This window comes from Rhinoraja longicauda, chromosome 5 (assembly GCF_053455715.1).
Source record: "Rhinoraja longicauda isolate Sanriku21f chromosome 5, sRhiLon1.1, whole genome shotgun sequence".
Classification (NCBI taxonomy): Eukaryota; Metazoa; Chordata; class Chondrichthyes; order Rajiformes; family Arhynchobatidae; genus Rhinoraja; species Rhinoraja longicauda.
The window spans coordinates 22507237-22533723 of record NC_135957.1 but is presented as its reverse complement, the minus strand read 5'-3'; the positions used below and the strand labels follow the sequence as shown (position 1 = coordinate 22533723).

Sequence of the window (26487 nt, the reverse complement as noted above, 5' to 3'; positions counted from 1 at the left end):
TTCTTTATCCCTTCCAATTTGTTGAGAATTGTATAATATAAATACTTCTGCATTATTCAGGAAATACATTTTTAAACCTGTTTCATAAATGTTTCTTTTAGAACTTGGGAAGGACGAATTGTTGGTAACTCTTTAGGAAATGACCATGCGAGCATAACAACAGAAAATGTTGTTTGACCCAGAGTATTGCCCGCATTTTTGAAGAGAGGAACAAAGTTAACATTACAGGCCAATGGCATTCCAAGAGAAATGACAAATCAATAATATTCTGCATAGAATGGAGAGAACAAAGGAAATGTCTGTAATAGAGTGGAGATCAAGAAAAACGGAATGATACAAGTGGTTGTGGAGTCTGCTGAGAGATGTTGGTGGGGCTTGTTAACTCCACATGCAGATAGCTGAATGGATAACAAATTGGCTCCATGGAAGGAAGCAGAGGGTGATGGTGGAAGGTTGCTTCTAGGATGGAGACCTGTAACTAGTGGTGTGCCTCAGGGTTCCGTGCTGGGCCAGTTACTGTTTGTCATCTACATTAATGATTTGGATGAGAACATACAGGGCCAGATTAGCAAGTTTGCTGATGATACAAAAGTGAGTGGTTTTGCAGATAGTGGGGGATGGTTGTGAAAGATTGCAATAGGATCTGGATCGATTGGCCAGGTGGTCGGAGGAATGGTTGATGGAATTTAACACAGAGAAGTGTGAGGTGTTGCATTTTGGGACGACGAACGAGGGCAGGACCTACACAGTTAATTTGAAGCCTCTGGGTAGTATTGTAGAGCAAAAGGATCTAGGAGTACAGGTGCATGGTTCCTTGAAGGTCGAGTCGCAGGTAGATAAGGTGGTCAAAAAGGCTTTTGGCACTTTGGCCTTCATCAGTCAGAGTATTGATTGTAGAAGTTGGGAGGTCATGTTGCAGTTGTATAAGACGTTGGTGAGACTGCATTTAGAATATTGTGTTCATTTCTGCGCACCATGTTATAGGAAAGATATTGTCAAGCTTGAAAGGGGTTGGAAAAGATTTACGAGGATGTTGCCAGGACTAGAGGGTGTGAACTATAGGGAGAGGTTGAGTAGGCTGGGTCTCTATTCCATGGAGGATAAGGGGGGACCTTATAGAGGTGTACAAAATCATGAGAGGAATAGTTCGGGTAGATGTACAGAGTCTCTTGCCCAGAGTAGGGGAATCGAGGACCAGAAGACATGGGTTCAAGGTGATGGGAAAAAGATTTAATATGAATCTGAGGGGTAACTTTTTCTCAAAGGGTGGTGGGTGTATGGAACAAGCTGCCAGAGCAGGCAGTTGAGGCTGGGACTATCCCATCGTTTAAGAAACAGTCACACAGGTACATGGATAGGACAGGTTTGGAGGGATATGGACCAAACGCAGGCAAGTGGGACTAGTATAGCTGGGACATTGTTGGCCGGTGTGGACAAGTTGTGCCGAAGGGCCTGTTTCTACACTGAATCACTCTATGACTTTATCAGCAATTAGTAATAGTAATTATGAAAACACAGCAATTAAAACAATAAGGATAACCTGTAATTTCACAATTACTGCACCCGCCCACAATGAACTTTTGATAATAGGTAAATTATTTGCTTTTGCGTGATGTGGTATTAGAAAATTGGAATTGTAATGGATATTCTTTGTAACCCATTTAGATGGAGTTAGTCATGTCAAGAAGGAAAAGGAGAGAGATAGAGAACAAAAGCTAGTAATTACTAACATCTTTGAACAGCCACATAAAGGTAAAACATTATGGTTCCTGTTAGACCTTGACGTTGTTTGATAACAGAATGCCAGGATTACAAGACCATGTATAAATTTTGGTATTTGGCAATGATAAGAAACTTGATTTATTACCTCTCCTCTTTATCCCGAGAAGGTAGTAAAAGGACATTGTCATCAATTAATTCAGTCTTTATGATGTAGCTACATATCCTGAGCAGGTACAAATATTGACAAATTATTAAATCCTTAAATTTATACAATATCATGGAATTGATAGTTAATCTGTTTAAGCTCCTCCGTTTCCCTGTGTGCTCTACACAGCCACCCACTTGTTGACTTGCCCAACCTCTGATATTGAGAGAATCGTGTGCAATTCAGGAAAGATGTGGAGGCTTTGGAGAGGTGCAGAAGAGATTTAGCAGAATGCTGTCTGGATTAGCGGGTATTAGCTACGAGGTTGGACAAACTTTGATTATTTTCCCTGGAACGCAGGAAGTTGAGGGGAGACCTGATCTTATGATAAAAATATGAGGGGCATAGATAGACTAAACATTCAGAACCTTTTTCCCAGGGTGGAAACATCAAAGACTAGAGGACAAAGCTGTAAGATGAGGAGATGTGCAGGTGAATTTTTTGACACAGAAGATGATGGGTGCCTGGAACCCACTGTCAGGGGTGATGGAGGCAGATACAATAGTGGCTTTTAGATAGGCACATGGATGTACAGGGAATGGAGGGATATGACCGTGTGCAGGAAGACAGTTAGATATCCGAACCTCCCAACCATTCCGAATTTGCCGGAAAGTATCCGCTTATTTCATTTCCGCCATTCCGATTTCACCTCACATTTTTCCGCAAAACACATACCTCGCCGCTCGCCCTGCCTCTCGCTCCGCCTCGCCTGGCTTCACCTCATCACTGGCCCAGTCTCACCTCGTCGCTGGCCCCACCTCAACTCGCCAGTGGCCTCGCCTCGCCGCTGGCCCCGCCTTGCTGCTGGCCTGGTCTCACCTCGCCGCCGGCCCGGCCTTGCCTCGCCACCGGCCTGGTCTCGAAGCCGGCCCCGACTCGCCTCGTCGCTGGCCGGGCTTCCCCTCGCCGCTGGCCCCGACTCGCCGCTGGGCTCACCTCTCCTTGCCGCTGGCTTCGACTCGCCTCACCGTTGGCCCCGACTCACCTTGCCGCCGGGCTCGCCTCGCTGCTTAGCACGAGGCCCGTTGATGTTGAGAGGGGATGGGGGAGGGGGGCAGGGGAGGGGGGAGTGGCTGTCGGGGGGGTGAACGAAGGGAGGGGGTTGGGGGAGAATGGGAGGGGTAGGAGGAGTGGGGGGAGGGGGAGTGGAGGTGGGGGGAAAAGGTGGGGAGTGGGGGGAGAGGGGAGTAGGGGGTAGGCGGGAGTGGGGGGGCTGGGAGTCGGGAGTGGGGGGAGCGGGTGTCGTGAGTGGGGGGGAGGGCGGTAGTCGGGGGAAAGAGGGGAGGGGAGTAGGGGGGGACTCGGGAGTGGGGGTAGTGGGGGTGGGTGGGGAGGGTAGTGGGGGGTACTGGACTGTTGTGATTTGCTGTCGAAGACCACTGGAGCAAGTATGTCTTCAATGTAATTATTAGGTATGTGCATTTTTTAATGAAACTCTTTCTTCATAACTTAGTCATATATTTTGTGTGAGGAAAAAGCAAAATAGAGAAAACAAAACAAAACATTTTTTTCTTTGTGTTGTAAAAGGTATTTCTGTTCAATAACCTTTTTATAAATAGCAGAAAATGCACATGATAGGCCTGACATTGTACATGTAGTCCAAGAACTACAGACTGCTGGAAATAATAGTCGTTTTTCACACATGAATGTAGCGCAACGCCTACGCGCATTTGGCGTGCATACTTTTTTTCCTGAAAAATTGCAATACGTGCCATTTTATGAATTTTGATGTAAAATTCTGAATTTTGGACATCAAAATTCTGAATTTTGGACATCAAAATTCTGAATTTGTAAAATCAAATGTTGGGAGCTCTTAGGGGTAACGGATTGAAGGGATATGGGAGAAAGCAGGAATGGGGTACTGATTTTGGATGATTGGCCATGATCATATTGAGTGGCATTGTTGGCTCGATGGGCCGAATGGCCTACTCCTGCATCTATTTTCTATGTTTAAGATAGAAAAGATTGGTTTGTCTTGTGATCATGTTTGGCATGATGTGTTGTACTTTTCTATGTTCCATGATACCAGCTGTAGATGTTGGGACACGTAGACTAATTTTAGTCATAAACACCATGCAAATTAGCACACAATACATTTAAGTACCCAACAGCTGTCTATTTGCTTAGCAAACATGCCAACTGTCAGTTTATAAGGGTAAAACAATCCAACATCAAAAAAGAATTGCATATTAGGCTGGTAAAATAGTGACTTAAAAAGCAGAATACTTTTCAAATCACTATTTTACCTATTAAACATGCAAAAGATTAAAGCCAAAATGAATACTTCTGCTGCATGCTGAGGTATTTTGGACATGAAATGGCTGTAGGGCTAATGCCTCCCTTTTATTGCATATTTTTCATGACATAGGGACATTGCTGCCAAGGCTGATATTTATTGGCTCTCTATAATTGGCCTTAAAAAGGGGATGGTGAGCAGCCTTCTGGAAGCACTGTAGTGAAGCCACCCACCCATTGTTGCAAATGAGTTCCAAAATTTCTCCCTCAAAGAAAATAAATAGATTATGATACATTTCCAATTTAGGATGATGTGTAACTTGGAGGGGAAAATATGTTAGCGATTTTAACGTTTCCAGTTTTAATCTTGGGGTTGAAGTTAATGTGTTTGGGAAGAACTGTTGAACATACCATCTTGCAGATGGTACATAATGTAGCTACAATGTACTGATGCTGGAGGTGCATCAGCTGCCAGATACCCAGTTGCATTCATGTGTCCTTGGTTCTTTTAGAGCTAGCCTCATTTAGGCAAGTGAATAATATTTCTGGCATTGATTAGAGTCCTTTATTAGATTGTCTTCGTTTGAACAGTATGGTGCCTCACCGCGGCAGAGAGCGGCTTCAGTCCTGACCATGAATGCCGTCTTCTGAATTTGCACATTCTTACTGTAACCACAGGGATTTTATCCCACATCTGAAAGATGTGCAGGTCGGCAGCTTAATTGGCCACTGTAAATTGCCAGTAGTTTGTAGGTCAGTGGTAAAATCGTGGGGGAGTTGTTGAGACTGTGGGGAGAACAAAAGGAAATGGGATTAATGTAGGATTGGTGTAAATGGGTGGTTGATGGTCAGTGTGGACTCGGTGCGCCAAAGGACTGCTACATGTCTCTCTGAATCTATGAAATTCCCATTGGCTGACAATTATGTGGCACAAATGTTCAGCAATGGCTGCCTCGCCAACAGTCTGTCTGTCTCTTCCTCCTTTGTTTTTTTTTAGTATCTGTTAAATGTATGTTTTAGTGTTCTTTAGTTTGTTTTATGTGGGGAGGGGGGGTTGGGGGAACCTTTTTTAATCTCTTACCTCGACAGAGATGCGTTTTCCCTCCCCCCTTTCCCCCCCCCCCCCGTATCGTATCTCCGTCCGCACTGTGGCCTAACATCGAGGAGTTGGCGGCATTTGCTGGAGACCGACTTCGGGAGCTCCAACGGGAGTGCTACAGGAGCCTGCGGGACTTTAACGTCGTGGAGCTCGCGGTCCCTGGTTAGAGACCGACTTCGGTAGCTCCAAGCCACAGGAGCTTTGACCTCCCCGATGCTGGAGCTTTGACCTCCCCGATGCTGGAGCTTTGACCTCCCCGATGCTGGAGCTTTGACCTCCCCGATGCTGGAGCTTTGACCTCCCCAACACGGGAGTTTTGACCTCCCCAACGCAGGAGCTTTGACCTCCCCGACGCGGGAGCTTTGACCTCCCCAACGAGGGAGCTTTGACCTCCCCGACGCGGGAGCTTTGACCTCCCCAACGCGGGAGCTTTGACCTCCCCATCAAGGGAGCTTTGACCGCCGGCTGCGGGAGCTTTGACCTCCCCGATGCTGGAGCTTTGACCTCCCCGATGCTGGAGCTTTGACCTCCCCGATGCTGGAGCTTTGACCTCCCGAACGCGGGAGCTTTGACCTCCCCGACGAGGGAGCTTTGATCGTCGGCTGCGGGAGCTTCGATCGCCCCGACGGATGGTTCGACTGCCCCTATCGCTGGAGAATAAAGAAGGAAGAAGATTAGACTTTATTGCCTTCCATCGCAGAGAAGAATGAAGGGAATCTGCTGTGGTGGATGTTTATGTTAACTTTTATGTAATTGTATGTCTTGTTGCTTTTTTGTTCGTATGGCTGTATAGTAATTCAAATATCACTGTACCTTAATTGGTACACGTGACAATAAAATACCTTTGAAACCTTTGATACTTTGGTAGTGAAGCCTGAATGTTGTCCTGGTGTGCGACATGTGAATAAAACCATGTCACTGTCTGAGCAGTTGTGATTGGAACACAATACAGTGAATTCCGCACAAGACCTGATTATGAAGGGAAGGCCATTGAGGAAGCAGCTGAAGATGGTTGATCCTCAGCCACTGTTCAGAGAAACCTTAGCAGCGGTGACCAAGGGTAAGATTGAGATTATAACCATCTTCCTTTGGGTACGTATGACCCTTGCTGGTACACATTTTCACCACACAATTCCCATTAACTTTATTTTTGTTTGGATTCCTAAATATCATGTGTGGCAAAATGCTTGTGATGCCCAGAAGAGTCATTCTTATACCTGTCATACTGCTCTATTGTTCTTTTTTGGTCTACGACACGGTCTGGAGACAAAGATTGAGTGTTAAACAAATCGACAGTTAATGACATCCTTTCGTCACTTTCCTGATGAAAGCAGTCCAAGGATGTTTATTCTGTTTTACGTGGACATGATATACAGAGCTATTTTCCACTGTGATGACTGGTGCCAATATTGTTATGGCTCTGGAACAGCTTGGGTGGCCAGTTGTGGAGCTTGTGTACAGTGCTATAGGCAGGATTCTGTCTGCTTCCATTGCCTCGGGTCAGAGTGTCATACAGTGTGGAAACGGGCCCTTCGGCCAAACTTGCTCATGCCAACCAAAACGCACAATCGACACTAGTTCCACCTGCCTGCATTTGGTCCATATCTGTCGAAACCTATGTACCTGTCCAAATGTTTTTTAAACATTGTGATAGTACCTGACTCAACAACCTCCTCTGACAGTGCTTTCCAAATACCCACCACCCTTTGTGCAAAGAAAAAGTTGTCTCTCGGGTTCCTATTAAATCTTTCCCCATCACCTTAAACCTATGTCCTCTGGTTCTTGATTCTTCTACTCTGGGTAAAAGACTGCATTTGCCCTATCTCCCTCATGAACTTATATACTTCTGTAAGATCACCCCTCATCCTCCTGCACTCCCAAGGAGTAAATTCTTAGCCTGCTCGATCTCCCCCTATAGGTCAGGCCTTCAAGTCGTCAACATCCCCATAAATCTTCACTGCAGCTTTTCCAGCTTAACAACATCTTTCCTATAACAAAATGACCAAAACTGAACACAATACTCTTTATTCCTCATCAATGTCATGTACAACGGTAACATAACCTCTCAACATCTGTACCCTTTACTCTGACCAATGAAGGCCAATGTGCCGAAAGCCTTGGCTAGATCTTGAGTGCTTCTTCCAAATGTGGTCAATGTAGATGATTGCTGTTTTTTCAGTTGAGCGAGGGCAGTAAGATGGAATTCAGGAGGTGATTTCCTTGTCTATTTTTGAGCTTATGTCGCAACACTTCTTGCAGTTGTGAGTCCATCTTGAGGTCCACTCTCTTAACCATGTGACGCTCCTTGTGACAGATCCATAGATGGTATTGATAAACGTTGGTTTTAGACTGTGTGTATGACTCTGAGTATACCTTGTCTGTGGGATATTGGTCCCAATTTAGACACCAATCTCCAGCTTTTAGTGAAGAGGATGTAGCATGGTTGAATACACTTTTGTCTTGATTGGTGATTGATGAAAACCTGGTAGTCTTTTAAGCCGTACTCTTTATTTTTCTTCCTAGTTTGATAAATCTGAGTGGCTTGCTGCGCCGTATGGAATGGCAATTAAAAGTCACCCACTTTGTGCGTTTTTAGTCCCTTACAGGCCAGATTGATTTGACAATGGAAGATTTCCTTGGGAACCATTGTTCAGCCAGATTGGGTTTTATGGCAATATAGTATTGTTATGTTCTGGTCATCATTACTAACATTAGCTTCCTATTTCATATTTTTTTAACTAACTAAAATTAAATTTCTCAGTTGCTGTGGCTGATTTGCCTCAGAATCAATAGTTTCCTCTGATTTACTCGCAGAACTGCCTATCATAGAAATAAATCAATGCAAAGTTCCTTAATCTACTATATTTAGAACTAAAGCATTATCCATGGGACCTGTCCTAGAGATTTGGGAGTTGGATGGTTATAGCAGACTAGTTCTTTGAAGTAAAAACAGAAAATGCTGGAAGACTCGGCAGGTCAGGCAGCCTCTGTGGAAAGAGAAACCGTTAATGCAGCTTCTCAAGTTCTTATTAACTCCCCCATGATTCTATCACACTAGGTTCTGACAAAGAGACCCAGAACTGAACTGTTAACTGTTTCTACTTCCACAGTTGCTGCCAGATCTGCTGAGCGTTTCTACCATTTTTTTTTTCTTTTCTGATTTTTGGTATCTGCAGTTGTTTTTGATTTGAACTTGCTGATAACACATATTTACAAATTTCCAGTTAAATTTTGCTTACAATAACTGGGAATTTGAAACATAAGTGGAAAATGCTAGACAAATTCAATAGGTCAGGCAGCATCGGCGGAGGGCGAATGTTTGATTAACTCAGTTTCTCTTACCACGACTGCAGTCACACTTGCTGAGTGCTTCCTGCATTCACTATTTTTGTTCAGTTATAGAGATTCGCAGCATGGAAACAAACTCTTTGGCCCACCGAGTTAGCGACAGCCACCAAACACCCTTTTCCATTAATCCTACATTTACCATATTTTTTTAATTCTTCTTGCATTCTTATCAACTCCCCCTCAATTCTATCACGTGCCTGCACACCAGGGACAATACATAGTGGCCAATTAAGCCCCCTAGCTGCATGTTTTTGGGATGTGGGAGAAAAACCGGAACATTTGGGGGAAATCAAAGTGGCCACGTTGAAAACGTGCAATCTCCACACAGACAGCGGCCGAGGATTGAACCTGGATCCCTGGTACTGTGAGGCAGCTTCACTACCAGCTGCACTACTCGGCTGCCCCTTACATGGATTAGTTTGTTCCACTACGTACATATTTACATAGCTTTTCCTAGTTTTAGTGTTCAGTGACTTAATCCCGGCCCCTTCTGCTATTTACCAGGGATCACCTTGAAAATTTGACTTTAGATTTAAAACAGGTTGGTGTGCTGACAGAAGAAATTTGCAATCTGAAGCCAGTACATACAAACTGTGAATAAGTGTATCTTTATATATTAACCTTTCTGTTTTTTAAATGTCAACTGAAGCTTTAAAATTGAATAAAACTGACCGGATTTGTTTTAATGACAGAGGTAAATGGAGAAGGTTGCCCTTGTGAGACCATATTTTGAACCTTAAATTGTAGGCACAAAGTGTTTCAAGATTGCGTTTGATTTTAAAACATGTTTTTGCTTGATCAACAGGGAAAGTGAAATGGCAAGACTTCAATCAGGAGGCTTATATCGAGGCCACTTTAGTAAAGGTGGGCCAGGATGCATATGCACGGAATAAGTTTAATCAGCTAGAAAGTGACAAGCTGATGATGGATAGAAATATTCCCGACACCAGGCACGATCAGTGAGTAGACACGTCAGATTGGCAGTGTTTGCACCATTCTTGATTAAGACAAGATTGTTGGTTGATACCCTGTCTGCAATATCGAATGAACACCATAATCAGATCTGCCATCTTCTGGACATGATCTTGAACTGGGTCCTCCTCTATTTGTTGTCTGTATGAGAAAGAGGGTAGAGGTCTGGGGAAGAATTGAGTCCTCCCTAGTTTACTAATCAATATTCATTCTCTTGGACAACATCACTGAAATATAACATCTGGTTAATTTTGGATTGTCATGTGGGAACTGGATGTCTGCAAACAAAGTGCTACATTTCATGCCTAACACTTGTTTAGCTATAAAGTACCTGGGGATGTCCTGAGCACTTGAATTTACTGTATAGTTTATTTCAGTGATTCAGTAGATATTCAATCATTGAGCTAAAAAGCATGAAAACAAGCCTTTTGCCCAACTTGTCCATGCTAAACAAGCTGCCTAATTGAGTTGGACCACTTGCCTGTAACTGACCCATATATCTTCAAACCTTTCTTATCCATGTACCTGTCCAAATGTCTCTTAAAGGTCATACGTACCCGCCTCTAAGACTTCCTCTGACAGCTTTTTCCATCTACACACCACACTCAGTGAGAAGGCATTGTCCCTCGGGTCCCTTTTAAATCTTTCCTCTCATACCTTAAACCTTTGCCCTCTAGTTTTAGACTCCCCTACATTGGGGCTATTTACCTCATCTATGCCCTTAATGATTTTTTTAAACCTCTATAAGTCATCAGTCTCCTAAGCTCCAGGGGAAAAACTCCTAGCCTAACCATCCTCTCGTTATACCTCGAAACCTCCAGACCTGGCATTGTCCTCATAATCTTTTATTCACTCTTTCCAGTTGAACGACATTGTTCCTAAAGCAGAGAGAACAGAACTGTATATGGTACTCCAAATGTGGCTTTTAAAAACATCTTGTAGAGCTGTAAAATGATGTCCCAACTCATATTTAATACTCTGACCGATGAAGGCACATGTGCCAAACGACGACTTCATCATGTAGTATAAGAAAATAACTGCAGATGCTGGTACAAATCGATTTATTCACAAAATGCTGGAGTAACTCAGCTGGTCAGGCAGCATCTCGGGAGAGAAGGAATGGGTGACATTTCGGGTCGAGACCCTTCTTCAGACTGACTTCATCATGCTGTCCACCTGTATGCCACTTCTGTGGAACAATGTACTTATGTTCCTTGCAGCCTTTCTTAAATAAAGGCACAGAATTAGCCACCCTCCAGTTTTCTGGTAGCACACCCATGGCTATCGATGATTCAAATATCCCTGCAATTTCTTCCCTAGCTTCCCACAAGTTAATTCTTGAAGGTATATTTCTTTTACCTGGACGACTTTGATTGTGGGGTGACCAGCAGAAAATATTTTATAAACTTTGGCTGTCAAAACTTTTAGCTTAAGTGTTTCTGATGGCAAATTGTGGTTTGCAAGAATAAAGTTTGCTTTTTCCCCACTTGTTGCTCGCAAGAGGCTGGATAAATGGATAACCAAGTAACATTTGAAAAACAAAGTTTCCCTCAAAGACTAAACAATTTCATGAAAAGGCAGCTATCGTCTTTCAAATCTGTTGTGCTATTTCCCGATATGTGTACGTGTGTGTGTGTATATATAATAAAAACCTGCCTGTTTTTCTCAAGGGTTATTAAGTGATGGGTATTGTGCATGCTCATCGAAAACAACTCATAAATGTCTTAAAATAAATCTATTGATCATTCAAAATAAGCAGATAATGACATTATTTTGGATTATTGAATACAGTCATACATTTCTGCTTGATTGTTTAAAGTACAGGTATTTGGAAATCGGGCATATATTTTTGTTTCCATCACCTCAACCGATCACCTAAGTTCCTTTCCTGAGTCACTTAACAACATGAAAGGTTGAATGTTTATCAGCGTTTTTCGTTCCTGTTTGATTAATCGATACACTTTTTTTTCCATTCTGATATGACAAAGTTACTTTTTAAATAGCTGCATCAATTGAATATACTACAATGCGATCAGTGTGGTTGTGTTCTTTCTGACAGGTGTCGGCGGAAGCAGTGGAGAACTGACTTAATAGCAACCAGTGTAATCATTACCTTTCACAATGAAGCAAGATCAGCGTTGCTGCGTACTGTTGTCAGGTAAAAATAACAGAGGTCAGGCACAATACTTTGAGTGCAAAACACCAGCAACATTGGTTTTGTTGCACCCATCAAGTAGTACAAGCATGTTTTGCATTGTTAAACAAATGTTAACACCAAACCACACTTATTAGGGCAGATAGCAAAAAAGTCAGCCAAAGAGGTTGGTATTGAGGAGTACCCTAAAGAAGAAGAGGGGTGTAAAGAATTGGGGAAGGAATTTCAAGTTTATGCCATAAACAGCTGACAGCGGGTGATGATGTTGCAAACGAACTGGGCTACATTTTGGTTGACTTCAAACTATTGTTTATATAGAATGTCTATAACATTTCAACCTCAGAGCCACAGGATTGGTGAGAGTTTGGACGTCTGCAGAGCTGAAGAATGTAACAGAGATGGGGAGAGCCAAATGTTTGAAGGGATTTAAACTCTGATGAACATACCAAAATATGAAGTACATTAGCAAGCTTGGTGAAGATCAACTGGTCTAAATGTGTATTTGCGTGCTTTATTGGAACCTTTTAAACTGAAGCAGTATCCGTGCACACATTTGGAGAACCCTGAAATATTATCAGCTACTATAAGATGTCAGAACATGGTGGATCATGTTCTGGCCAATAGAATGTGAGCACTTCACACATGAAAAGCAGGAACACTTTATGTAATCTCTGTGGTTTGGTTTGGAGAACCTTGAAGGAGGGATTGGATTTCCATCCGTTTCAGACGTGAAAGAGATAAAGGAATTCTTTCAATCCCTGTCTCCTTATTGTGGCTGTTTACAAAGTTTTCAATGCGCGAGAGTCTTGTAACTATTAGCACGATCCCAGCCAATCGCCATCCCACCAGCGTCAGCAGAATGATGATAAAGTAAAATTATTGTGGGAACAGTGTTTTCTGAGTACAGCTATTGAAAACTGATTGAGCTGCTGAGTAATGCGAGTGGATTGCTTTGTTCCCAGTTTGCTGAGAGGTGAACAGATTTTGCCTTTGAGGAACTTTGTTATAATCAGTGTAGAATTATATTTTCAGCGTGTGTAATGCTCGAGGCAATTATTCCCACCAGGTGAATAATTGACCGTAGATCTTCTTTCATGCATCACAGGGACTTGGCTGACATTGCTTGGGTTGCAGGAAAACAATTTGGTAACCCCAAACCTAAAAGTATTCTGTGTGACATTTTGGGTGACGTTTTGGGTCGAGACTGAAGAAGGGTCCTTCTCTCCAGAGATGCTGCCTGTCCCACTGAGTTACTCCAGCATTTTATGTCTATCTTCGATTTATACCAGCATCAGTTCCTTCCTACACAGTATTCTGTGCATCCTGGCATTGTGCCATGTGGTGAAAAACTGTTGATGTACACTGGTGAACCCATTTGTTCAAATTTAGTCTCACTATATTGACAGGATACCGGCTCTATGCAGGAACTATCCACAGTATCACGCTCACCTGCTCTAATCCGATAGCTTGTGCAATCTTTGCTTTATCCAGCTCCCTTATAAACATTAATGTTGACTTTGTTTCTGCTGCCCTTTCAGGTAGTGCATTCCTATCTACAGCCATCAGCGCATCTTAAAGTAGTTCTCTTCATCTTCATTCTGCTTCTTTATGCTCACCAGTAACTGCTTTCAAATCCCTCAGAAAAAGAAGGATGAATGGGGTAGACTGGTGGCTACAAGCTGCTGTTGTTATTATAGCCTGCCTCTCAGAAATAACATAGTGACATATGATTCAAGAACACTTTTTTAAAATGCAAAGTTGAAGGTTTGAATTTCGAACAATCGAGGCAGACGATAGCTCTGCATTGTAAGGTAGGCTTCCCAAATTGTAATATGCCACCAAAACAAGTGTGAGGATTTGTAATGAGTCATCTAAGTCCTGGAGCCTCACTAGTTCCAATTTCATGTTGGGTCTGGGTGTAGCTTTGTATGCTGTTGCCCCCATTCTTCCATACCTGCAAAATGTCCTCTTGTTATGGCTGACTCAGTGACTTATTGAGGCTTGCTCAATTCAAAAGTTCAGCATTGAGATCAACAGATTTTATTTTTAGACAAGGATATTAAGGGTTAGGCAAAATGTAGAACACCATTTAGACGACATGGCACACTGCCCTCAGTTCTTGGTTTCATACCTCAAGGAAGAATTCATTTGTGGGGCTGCAGAATAGTTTCACCAGAATGATACTGGCACTTAAAGGGTTAGGTAATGAGTTAGGTAATAAGGTTTGGATTATTATGAAGGTCAAAAAATGATCTAAATTAGGTGTTTAAGATTATTTAAATGTTTTGATAAGTAGAGCGAAAGAACCTATGGCTCTAGTGGAGATTTCAGAACAAAATGTGGAACAACCATAAAATGGGAACCAGAGATCGGCCACGGTGGCCGATGGTGTCAAGTGGTGATGTCAGGAAGAACTATGATGTTCGGTGGTGTCAGGAAGAACTATTCACACAAGGAGTATATGGCAGGATCTTTACAGGTTCTGTGTTTCAGCACAACAGAAGCATAATTTGATAAATATTAATAATATATTTAATTGCATTTAATTTTGACTAATTTTTGTTTTACAGTGTGCTTAGAAAAAGTTCACCATATCTTATCAAAGAAATCATTTTGGTTGATGATTACAGTGACAATCGTAAGTAATTTTTTGTAAAACATTTCACAGGTTGTGTTGTCCTAAAATGTTTTTCTTTAATGTGTATTACTGCTTTCAGCTGAAGACGGCACACTGTTGTCAAAGATTGAGAAAGTACGAATTCTTCGAAATAACAGGCGTGAAGGTGAGTCAAGGTGTTCTTGTGTTTCTTTTCATGAGATGTTTTTTTAAGATTCAGGGAGAGCTCATGGGAGAGCTCTGAGGAGAGCTAGTTAATTATGTGTAGAATTGACTTAATGGTAGGAAACGGAGGGTGGTGTTTAGTTTAGTTTAGAGATACAATGTGAAAACGGGTCCTTCAGCCTACTGAGTCCACATCGACCAAAGATCACCCATACATTAACTCTACCATACGCACACGAGACAATTTACAGAGGCCAATTAATTTACAAACGCGCACATCCTTGGAATATAGGAAGAAACCGGAGCATCCAGAAGAAACCCAGGCGGAAACAGGGAGAACGTGCAAACTCCGTACATTCAACACCCCTAGTCGGCCAAACCTGTTGCAACTACAAGTTGCTGGTGAAGCCGCACTTGGAGTATTTTGCTCAATTTTGGCCACCCTGCTGTAGGAAAGATGCAATTAAGTTGAAAGAGTGCAGAGAAAATCTACAAGGATGTTGCTATAACTCATGGGCCTGAGCCCTAGGGAGAGGTTGGACAGGTTAGGATTTTATTCCTTGTCGTGCAGAAGGCTGAGGTATGATCATATAGAGATGCATAAAATCATGAGGGGAATGGACAGGGTGAGGTACAGAGTTTTTTACCCAGGAGAGGGGAATCAAGGGCTAGAGGGCACAGGGTTTAAGATGATAGGGGAAAGATTTAATAAGTACCAGAGAGGCAACATTTTCACACAGACAGTATATGGAATAAGCTGTTTGAGGATGTAATTGAGGCAGGTACAATTACTTCCTCTACCAGGGACATTTAAAAGACATTTGGACAGATCCATGGGCTGGGATGGTTTAGAGGAATGTGGGCAAATGGGGCTGGCTTAGATGGGGCAGCTTGGTCAGCATGGATGAGTTGGGCCGAAAAGCCCGTTTTCTATGATGCATGACTCTAGGAGTACAAGGACATAGTTCCCTGAAAGTGGCATCGCAGATAGATAGGGTGGTTAGAAAGCTGTTGGCACTTTGGCAAGAAATTAAATATAGAAGTTGGGACTTTATGTTACAGTTTACAAGACGTTGGTGTGGCTGTACTTGTTGATCTTTACTTTCCTTTGTGTCCGGACAGGGCTAATGCGCTCACGTGTTCGTGGAGCTGATGCTGCACAAGCAGCCATACTAACATTTCTCGACAGCCACTGTGAGTGCAATGAACACTGGCTGGAGCCGCTCCTGGAGAGGGTAGTTGAGGTAAGCAAGTAAATTTGCCATGTATTACCTGATAATAAGAGGATGATGGGTATGTGGAATGAGCTGCCAGAGGAAGCTGTCCTTAGTTTTAGTTTAGAGATACAGCGTGGAAACAGACCTTCGACCTACCAAGTCCACACCGACCAACAATCACCCCTGCACTAGTTCTATCCGACACACTATGGACAATTTAAAGAAGCCAATTAACCTGCAAACTTGCACAACTTTAGAAAGAAGGCAGAAACCGGAGCACCCAGAGAAATCCCACACGGTTGCAAAGAAAACGTACAAACTCCATACAGACAGCACCTGTAATAGACAATAGACAATAGACAATAGGTGCAGGAGTAGGCCATTCAGCCCTTCGAGCCAGCACCGCCATTCAATGCGATCATGGCTGATCACTATCAATCAGTACCCCGTTCCTGCCTTCTCCCCATACCCCCTCACTCCGCTATCCTTAAGAGCTCTATCCAGCTCTCTCTTGAAAGCATCCAACGAACTGGCCTCCACTGCCTTCTGAGGCAGAGAATTCCACACCTTCACCACCCTCTGACTGAAAAAGTTCTTCCTCATCTCCGTTCTAAATGGCCTACCCCTTATTCTCAAACTGTGGCCCCTTGTTCTGGACTCCCCCAACATTGGGAACATGTTATCTGCCTCTAATGTGTCCAATCCCCTACTTATCTTATATGTTTCAATAAGATCGAACCCGGATCTCTGGCAGCAACGCTACCTTTTGCGCCACTGTACTGCTCTAATGGTGGGTGCAATTACATTGTTAAAAGCTACTTGGATGGGTACATGGAAAAATAGGATTCAGAGAAAGATGGGCCAAACAGAGGCAAACGGAACAATCTCAAGGAGACATCTTTTTTTCAGCATAGATGAAGGACCGTTTCCGTGCCGTACTTCATACCTAACATAGAAGAAACTCTTTTATTCCATTGAGTCCCTTAGAACTTAGAACAATCTTATCAGTCCCGTTTTCATCTTGCTTATCCTGTAACCTATTCTCTCTTAAATTTATATCAGTGCCTCATGATTTTCCTGCCATCAACCTGTACTGGGGTGCAGCTTACGGCAGTGATTAAACTACCAGCATGTCATTGCAGTGCGAAAGGAAACGGGAGTAAGTGGAAAACACCGTGTAGTCACGAGGAAGATGAGGCCCCGATCAAACTTGTGCTGCTGGAATTATGGAGTAGCATCACAAGCTGTTGCAGTTAACTGATACACTTATTTCTCTCCCAGTTAACTGTACAGTTAACTGGGAGAGAAATAAGTGTATCAGTTGACGCCGATCTCTTACTTTTACAGTGAAAGGAGGGTCAAAATGAATGAAGGATTTCATTGTTCTGGTGGTTGAGGAAAGACCCTTCATGAATGAGTGCTCCCTTCACAGTTGGCAGCCTGGTCTGTCATTTAGCCTGACTGGGTGGGGAATATGTCATTGGTGAAGAATGCATGCTGTGGAAATGTACAAGAAAGGCCAGAATTCCAGATTACCCTGTCCAAAATTGGATCCCTGACCCGTTCCTATATTCATAACCCACCTCAGGAAATTCCTGGTTAAAACATTTCTGGTTCGAAAATAAAATAAATGTTGCTTGATTTTGTTTTTAGGAAATCAAGAAGCTGAAGTAATTGAGGCGGATGTGGGACATCATATTCACAGCATAGTAAGATTGAATTTAGAAATAGAACTGAGTAATGGAGAATGCAAGTATGGGATTGGACTGAAAGCTGTTAATTCTAATGTGCAGCAAAGATTTTAGTTTGTGTTTGATCATGCATTGTAGGCGTTGCTGGCAAAACCAGGATTTATTTCCTAACCGCGAGTTGTACTGAGGAGTCAGGGGTGTGAAAATTGTGTTTAATAGATTTAAAAGTTTTGTTTGGAAGAGGGAGATGTTGTAGATGTGATGTGTATGATTATTCAGACGATGTTTAACATAGCAGCTTGCTAGTAGTTTCATACAACGATTCAAATGTATGTATTGAAGCAGTAATGGAAAAAAGAATTGCGATGGTCATGAAAGATAGCTTACAAAAGGGTTCACAACATAACTCTTTGCCTACCTGATGTTACTTTGATCTGCAGCCCACAGACATCTTTCCTGGAAGCTTTTCTTATAGCGCAATTGCATTTGTGTTTAATTCCTTCCTGCAACTCATTAAAGCTTTTTGAGCAACCATCTGTGTTGGTAATTTATTCCACATATTTGCTACATTCTTTGTAATAAAAATAAGTTCCTACATTTCTTATTTTGTTCTTTTGATTTGTGCATGTGATGCCTCATGATCCTGCACCTGTGATGAAACCAAGCCTGGATTTAATTCAAGCCTTTCTTAATTATGCTGCCATCTTAATCTTTATTCTTCCAGAGTGAAAATTCACTGAGTAGCCATTCATTTCTCTTTCACTTGGTTCTGGCATCAATCTTGTAGCACTTATGCACCTAGACATCACTTTAGGCCACCTTTACCATTGCTTATATTGAAGTATTGGATAAGGATTGTGTGTTATCATTGAATTTGCTGATTAGCAAAACATTTGGAGTTATACCCAACAGTGTGCAGACTAAGATAGCAGTCTAAGTAAAAGGCAAGTTGTCTCGCACCAAATGATTTTATATTCTCATCCTCTTTTCAAATTCTATCATGGTCTTTCCCTCCTGTATATTAATCCTATTTACTCTTGCATTTCCCCTAAATCTTTCCATTCCTCCAGTTGATCCTCTTAACCTTTGCTAATGTCCATTGCAGGTCATGACTTCAGCTACTTTAACCTCTCCTACTCCATTTTGAGGTTCCCACCTGCTTTAAGACGACCACTATCAGCTTGGTGCCAAAGAAAAGCAAGTTGGCATGCCTTAATAATTACCTTCCAGTGGCTCAGATATCCACCATCATGAAATGCTTCGAGAGGCTACATGAACTCCAGCCTCCCATATAAACTTGATCTGTAATAATTTGCCTATCTTCGCAACAGGTCTAGGAAAGACATAATCTCCCTAGTCCTACACTTATTCCTGGAACATCTAGATAACAAGACACCCATGTCAAACTCCCATTTATTGGCAACACAAGGATCTGCAGATGCTGGTTGACAAGAAGAAAACCACAAAGTGCTGAAGTAACTCATTGGGTCAAGCAGCATATTTGCGGGACATGGATAAGTGACATTTCAGGTCCGGACCCAAAGAGTCACTTACCCATGTCCTCCAAAGGTGCTTAAGATATTCAAGATGTTTGAGATACACAAGTCTGTCCCACGAGACCAAACAATTTCTGGTTTAATTAAAGTCCTCTACTTTTTTGGTTTAATTTAAAGTCATCCAAGGCCACTACTAGATTTTATCCTTTGGTTTCTATAAGACTGAAATACCAGTTCTATTATGACTTTCACAAAGGAGCTGGAATCGGTTCTTATGTAAAACATAAGAAAATCCGAGTGCTGTTGTTTTGAAGGTGCTTGTCCCTCATATCCTGACTATTAACTATCTCCCCCACAAATAAAAATATGTATTATCTTTCTCTTGTTGATGTTTGTGGCATCTTACTTTTCCAACATTACAACGGTAACTATAGTAAAGATTGTTTGATGCTTTGGGATAATCTGAGATTGTGAAAGAAGCCAAGTTGTGAAAGGTTCTTTGATTTAATTATTGTTTTTTTTCCAGACTGGCAATGTAATTTATTTTATTCTGTTTATTTTTTGTTCACAGGATAAAACCAGAGTGGTTTCTCCAATAATTGATGTTATCAACATGGACAACTTTCAGTATGTAGGAGCATCTGCTGATCTGAAAGGAGGTGTGTACAGTGTTACAAATTTGAGCGTTAATTATATAAAAGCTGATAACATAAAATTTTATCATTTAATTGGCATGTAAGTAGCAATTTAAAAACAACCAATCTTTCAAATAAAAGCAGAAAATGATGGAAATATCAACAAATCAGACTGCATATGTGGAAAGAAAAAAATAGATGTTTCTTGAACTACTAAGTGTTTCAACTTATGATGAACATTTGCAGAGTTAGGGAGAGGCTGGATGAGAATTGAAAACAAAGATCTGTATTAGAGGATAGGAGTGATTAAATGATAAAAGGCAATCATAATAAATTTAATGAAGCAATTATAAAACACAGAAAATAGACCTAAGAGAGGTTTAGATATTTCCAAGAGAACTATTATCATTGCTGATATTTGTGAAAATGCAAGCTGAGGTTTTGGTCTGAAATAATTTCAAATGTTGAAGTCCATCAATTGTCTAATTGAAATATCACTATTAAACCAGAGGATGCTTTCAATACATGCAAATTTCAGTTGAAGGTGTGAGGCTCACATGAACCACATAGGTGAGTTGGTAAATGTACAACAAACATCCATCACCATTCAAAAACCAAATATGAAAAAGCAATTGAGTTCTACTTTTCTTCTTTTGCTGGAAAATAGAACAAAATAAAAAGTTCCAAATTATCGTGCTCACTTGTGGAAACATGAACATAAAGCTCACATACTGATGATAGGAAATCAGTATGTTTAATGCCAACTAGAAGTACAATTAGTCACATCTAGCCTCTCCCCACATGCAGCATTTTTAATGTATTGGCCTGTAGTGTTCCAGAGTAAGTAAAGCTTAAGCAGAGTTTGTGAACATTGAGAGTACAAACCACTGCTTTTGAGAGGGAAGCAGTTGTTTTACAATTGTTTTGTGAAGATGACTGGAATGAAGACAACTAATACATCAGTAGAATGTAGATTTCAAGATGGGGTTGAGAGTGGACATCTGGACTAATTTCCTTCTAATCGTGACGTCTAACTATATGTGTGTAAACCATCCTCCTGGTCACTTAGAGTGAGAGAGAGGGAAACTGAGGAAAATAAGTTGTAAGTCGAGTAACTCATTTATAATTATGGTTATCCCATAGTTTACCATCTGTACGACATGTCTGTATGACATGCCTCTATGCCCTGGAATTGATCCAGCTGCTTTCTTGGAACATGAGTAATCGTATTTATTGAAAGATTAGTAGCTTAATACTTGAGTCAATGATTTACTCCAAAAAGAGTTGTACCTAACATAGATGTATCTTCCGTTTAGGTCAAATTTCCTCCATCTTGCATTTTGTCCAACCAATAATTAATTCCTTCTTTATTTCTAAAATCTCATGGCACATTCCATCTCCCTGTGCTTCCCTACTTGTGCTTCTGCAGCGCCTTTCACGACTTCTGAATGCCACAATAATTTGCAGCAGTTAAATACTTTATTCCACCGCAGCTAAACACTGCAGTATTGGATTAATTGGGTTTTTTCCAGTGTGTAATGTAGATAAAGGCCATTCAACCAACTGATCCGTGCCAGTGTTCACACACCACATGAGCCTCTCTCATCGACTTCATCACATCTGATAATTATGTTCTTCCCTTCTCCCTCTTGTTTAATAAACATCACCTTAAATGTGATTACTTACCTTGATTACTCCTTGTGGTAGTGAGTGTTATTTTCATACAATTTTCTGGGAAATATATATTTTTTGAATTCCCTTGAAATTTGTTGTGACTGGCCACTGCCAGATTTCAATACTGCGAAACGCACAATATAAGATAACCTATTGCCCCAGATAGCTATGAAATGCTGGAAGAAATCAGCCAAAATGGTTTTGATGAACGCTTTTCAATTTGAAATGATAACTGGTTTTTCTTCCACAGATGCTGCTTGACTGGCTGCCAATTTGGCATTTGCTTTTGATTCAGATTTCAGCATCTGCAGTTTTATTTGCTTTCTATATTATTTATCCTGCTGCTTATTTGCATATCCAATTCAAATATGAAATGCTTGCTTCCTTGATTGCATCCATCAAATGAAGCACATGCTTTAAGGCTGATACTGTGGCAGCTCATCGCTATTCCAGACTGAAAGTCACCTTAATTAATTTACACAACTACAACAAATGTGCATTAAATGGCATAATTAAAGACTTGCTCTGAATAATTTAACGTAAGAGAAGTGAAATCCACTGCTGCAAATGGAAATCTGAAATAAAATCACATTCTGGAAATACTTACCGGAGCAGGTAACAGTTGTGGAGAGAAAACTAGAGATAACATTTCAGTTCAATGAGCTTTCATCAGGAGGTGCAAAATTGTTCAACTACATTGCATAGCAGCCCTCCTTGTCCCCATAGTGGACTGATTGTAATGCATGGTTGAGCAACATCCAGTGATTGTAGTGAGAGTCGCAAGATAATTTCCAGCTATTTATTTCAACAATTTTATTTTCGGGCATCTCTAACTACAATGTTCAATTGCAGGATCAATCACAGCCATTTAGCTAAACTGCTAGCTTCATTTGAAGGAAGAGTGTACACTACTTTAGCAGCATCAGTGAAGGGAATGGACAGACATTGTTTCGGGTTGGGACTCTTTTTCAAACTACTTTAAGATACCTGACAACTCTCTGGTGTTTCCCATTGATGGATAGTTCAAGGATAGTTTGCAGATTTAAAGTAATAGGCAAAGCTTACGGATGGGGGAGAGATAAAGAATAAACTTTCTCACTCAGAGCATGGATCTGGAAATTGCTGTTTGTAAGGATGCTGGAAGTTGAGATAATCCAGGCTTTCAAAAAGGAATTGTATCGCTATTTGAAAATAATTTACAGCAAAAGAATAGGGATGGGACTTACTGAATTGCCCTACAAAGTATTTGAAAAAAACATTTGGAAAAAAAAAGACAAAGTGCTGGACTAACTCAACGGATCAGGCAGCATATCTGGAGAACATGGACTTGTGATGTTTCAGGTCGGGACCCTTTTGTTTAGTCTGAAGGGTCACGACCTGAAACATCACCTATACAAGTTCTTCAGAGATGAAGTTGAACCTGCTGAGTTCTCTTATTTTTATAAACCAGCATCCAATCTACCTGTCAAATGTCTTCATATCATATCATATCATATCTATACAGCCGGAAACAGGCCTATTCGGCCCTCCAAGTCCGTGCCGCCCAGCGATCCCCGTACATTAACACTATCCTACACCCACTAGGGCCAATTTTTACATTTACCCAGCCAATTAACCTACATACCTGTACGTCTTTGGAGTGTGGGAGGAAACCGAAGATCTCGGAGAAAACCCACGCAGGTCACGGGGAGAACGTACAAACTCCTTACAGTGCAGCACCCGTAGTCAGGATCGAACCTGAGTCTCCGGCGCTGCATTCGCTGTAAATAAATTGACGGTAAATAAATTGGTTAAACACAACTATCTTCTGGTATCTTCAAATGCCTTTTCTTAATTTAATATTACGTGCTTCTAAATGCATCTGCGACAACTTAGCAAACCTGGGGACAGCATGCGACAGCGCCCGCAATAAGCTACGATACCTGGCGACAAGCCAGCTGTTGCTGAGAAATTTCTATCTGGAAATGTTTTCCGCGATGCGCCGACATCCACTACGATTCATTGAAGACTCCTCACCATCATGCCCGCGACACCCTGGCGAACGGTCAGCGACAGCCTAGTCGCCGGCAGTCACCTTAAAATCGCCTAAGTGGGACAGGCCCTTTAGGGGTTAGCCTGAATGCAGTATGTACGCATTGTGAGGCAAAGGGCTGCAACTAAGACAGATATGATGGATATCACAAAACGCAATCTTTAACAAGGGAATATAAAATGTAGTTAGCCCTTTCTGAATAAGACCATCAGTACTGGTACTGCAATCTCTGGCCTGCTGTGAACTTGCAAATGTAACCGAAGCAGGTGGCAATGAGGACATTTCCTTATTGAAGTCTGGCACCTTGCACAGAGTCTGAACAAGTGTCTCAATCCAAATTGTCTCCTATCCATATTTTCCAGAAATGCAGCCTGACCCACTGAGTTAATTCAGCACTTTCTGACTTTTTTTTTGGTAAACCAGCACCTGCAGTTCCTTGTTCCAACGTTGCACATTGTCCTTCACCGAGGATAAGGCAGGAAAACTGTTCCTTTAACAGCTCAGATAAATGCAGACTCTGTGTTCTTTTTATACACAGTATCGTCTTTCCAGCCATTTATCCTACTCTGCAACTCAGCTCATAACTGCCGTTAGTTACACTGACTCCAAGCAGAGCAATGCCCTCAAAGTAACACCCAATTACAACAGCCAAATGGGACCAACCAGTAAATTATTGACAATGCCTTTAAACAGAAGATGGTTCGTTCTGCTAATAAACATGTGTTGAGGAATGTGAGGTTTGGGTAGATGTTTCCTGGATTTCTAAGATGCAGAATGGTAGAATTAGCATCAATCTGTTGTCACACTGTTTGACATTATGGTCTGTGTATTTGTATTCATACAACAGAAATCCTCTGTACCGACACTAATGGCTTCCAGCACATTTTATTGCATTAATCTTCAAGCTTTGCACTGCATAAGTGCCATTATTAAGTTTTAAAAGCATTTTTGGCACACAAAAAGCAATTATATAGCTGATAATCACAATTTCTCATTAAATGTCTAGTCTATTAATATATTTTGGATAAATGAATAAAACATTTCAGATGTATTCTGTCCCAAATAATGTCTAGCATTTTCAGTTTCCTAACCTTAACCCTGAAGTAAATATTTTTCTAACATGATTTACTTATGATCTGTCAGCACAGCTTTATTTCCCTCACTCTTGTAATTCACAGGATTTGACTGGAATCTGGTCTTCAAATGGGATTACATGACTCCAGAGCAAAGACGAGCTCGTCAGGGCAATCCAATCGGACCCATTAGGTACGTAAATCAAAGAGTTATCCTTATTTTCAGGTACTTTATTACAGAACAATACCAAGGCGTGTGGGTAAGTTAGATACAAAATTGTTTTGGTGGTCGATTAGTGTTCGAGTGAGGTTTTTCTGGCAGGAATCTTGGAGTTTTGTGGAGTCAGTGCTGTGACCTTGTGGAGGAAGGAGCCGCAGATGCTGGTTTACACTGAAGGTAGACACAAAATTCTGGAGCAACTCAGCAGGACAAGCAGCATCTCTGGAGAGAAGGAATGGGTGATGTATCGGTCTGAAGAAGGGTCTTGACCAGAAACATCACCCATTCCTTCTCTCCAGAGATGCTGCCTGTCCTGCTGAGTTACTCCAGCATTTAGTGCTGTGACCTCTGTTGTTTGTGATGTGTATAAATAATCTGGATGGAAATCTAGGTGGTCTGATTATTATGTTTGCGGACAACATGAAAATTGGTGAAGCAGGTCAGGGGTTGTCTGTGGAGAAAATAGACAGACTATTGTTCGGGTTACGACCCTTCAGACTGATGGAGTAGCGGGGTGATAGTTGGTAGAAAGAGGTGAGGGGAAGGGGTGGGGCAAGAGTGAGATGATGGTAAGGATTAGATGTATCCACCTGGCCTGGGTACTTTGGTGTGCCGACTTGAGCCAATACTATTAAAACTCTTGGAAGTGCATGGCTGAAATAACAACTCCATGCTGCTATTTGGTATTCATTTCCTTAAAAAGATCACGGGTTCATTCACTGAGCTAATGGACAAATGTAAAACCTTTAATTATTCGAGAAAAATTTGCTTTTCCCCACACTCTGCAGTTATATTCATTTTCGGGCACTCGCACAATTCCAGAAAAAAACACAAAGTACAGTAGGAACCCACGGGGCCAGGCAGCATTGTGGAAGGAATGGACACGTGATTTTTCGGGTTGGGACCCTTCTTCAGACTCTTCATTTGGAAGAAGGTCCCTGACTTGAAGCGTCGCCTGTCCATTCCCTTCACAGATGCTGCCTGGCCTGCTGAGTTTCTCCAGCACTTTGTATTTTGGTCATGGTTACAGCACCTGCAGTTTCTTGTGTCTTCACCCAATTCCTCTTTTGAAAGTATAAAGTGCATTGTTGTGCATATTGGTGTGTAAATGTATAATACGTTGTATTCATAGAACGCCCATGATAGCTGGAGGTCTCTTTGTGATGGATAAAGCTTACTTTGAGGAGCTTGGAAAATACGACATGATGATGGATGTCTGGGGTGGAGAAAACTTGGGTAAGTGCCTATAAAATGTCTTCAGCACATTACACATTCAGGTTGAAATTGTGAGGAACAGTCTAAGGAAGGTTGTGGCTTTGCTAAACCTGGGCGACACAGTAGCGCAGCGATAGAGTTGCTGCCTTACAGCGCTTCCAGAGCCGGAGACCCGGGTTCGATCCCGACCACGGGTGTTGTCTGTACGGAGTTTGTACGTTCTCCCCGTGACCTGCGTGGGTTTTCTCCGAGATCTTCGGTTTCCTCCCACACTCCAAAGACGTACAGGTTTGTAGGTTAAATGGTCCCTTGTGTGTGTCGGATAGCGTTAATATACGGGAATCGCTGGCCTGTTTCAGTGCTGTATCTCTAAACTAAAGGATTATTTTTTTTAAAGCAAGTAACTAGGTTTGTTTCCGAGATGTGCTTTGAACAATTTTTATTTCAGATAATTTTGTTTCTTCGAGTTCGGCTGCAGAGATGTCAAAAACATCTGCATGATGTCTGGGATTGTTACTTCTGGTCCAGTAACTACATGAAAGTCCATCTCCACTATTAGCAGCACTCTATCTGAATACGGCTGATCCCACCTGTGCTCTCACTGGCTGTCGTTTAGCAAAGCATACTTGGAGCTTTCTTTGCGGTAATGGAGGCATGCCACTGAGAGGCCATTTGGTATTTTGATGCGCTTCTGGAGTTAACAGCTTTAAGGATTT

At 41.8% G+C, this 26487-nt stretch overlaps 1 protein-coding gene across 3 annotated transcripts in view; it reads left to right on the top strand.

Annotated features, from left to right (window-relative positions):
* The window catches only part of galnt2 (UDP-N-acetyl-alpha-D-galactosamine:polypeptide N-acetylgalactosaminyltransferase 2), a 62528-nt gene that overhangs the window by 23091 nt on the left and 12950 nt on the right, over positions 1 to 26487 (top strand). For 2 of the 3 annotated variants that reach the window (XM_078399058.1, XM_078399057.1), the window contains 8 exons: positions 9415 to 9568; positions 11641 to 11739; positions 14307 to 14374; positions 14454 to 14519; positions 15641 to 15762; positions 19494 to 19581; positions 24442 to 24529; positions 25689 to 25792. In XM_078399058.1, coding sequence (XP_078255184.1) covers positions 9415 to 9568; positions 11641 to 11739; positions 14307 to 14374; positions 14454 to 14519; positions 15641 to 15762; positions 19494 to 19581; positions 24442 to 24529; positions 25689 to 25792 — 789 coding nt within the window. Of the gene's footprint in view, positions 1 to 1665; positions 1753 to 9414; positions 9569 to 11640; positions 11740 to 14306; positions 14375 to 14453; positions 14520 to 15640; positions 15763 to 19493; positions 19582 to 24441; positions 24530 to 25688; positions 25793 to 26487 lie in introns of all 3 variants that reach the window. The other variant, XM_078399056.1, reaches the window with a different exon arrangement.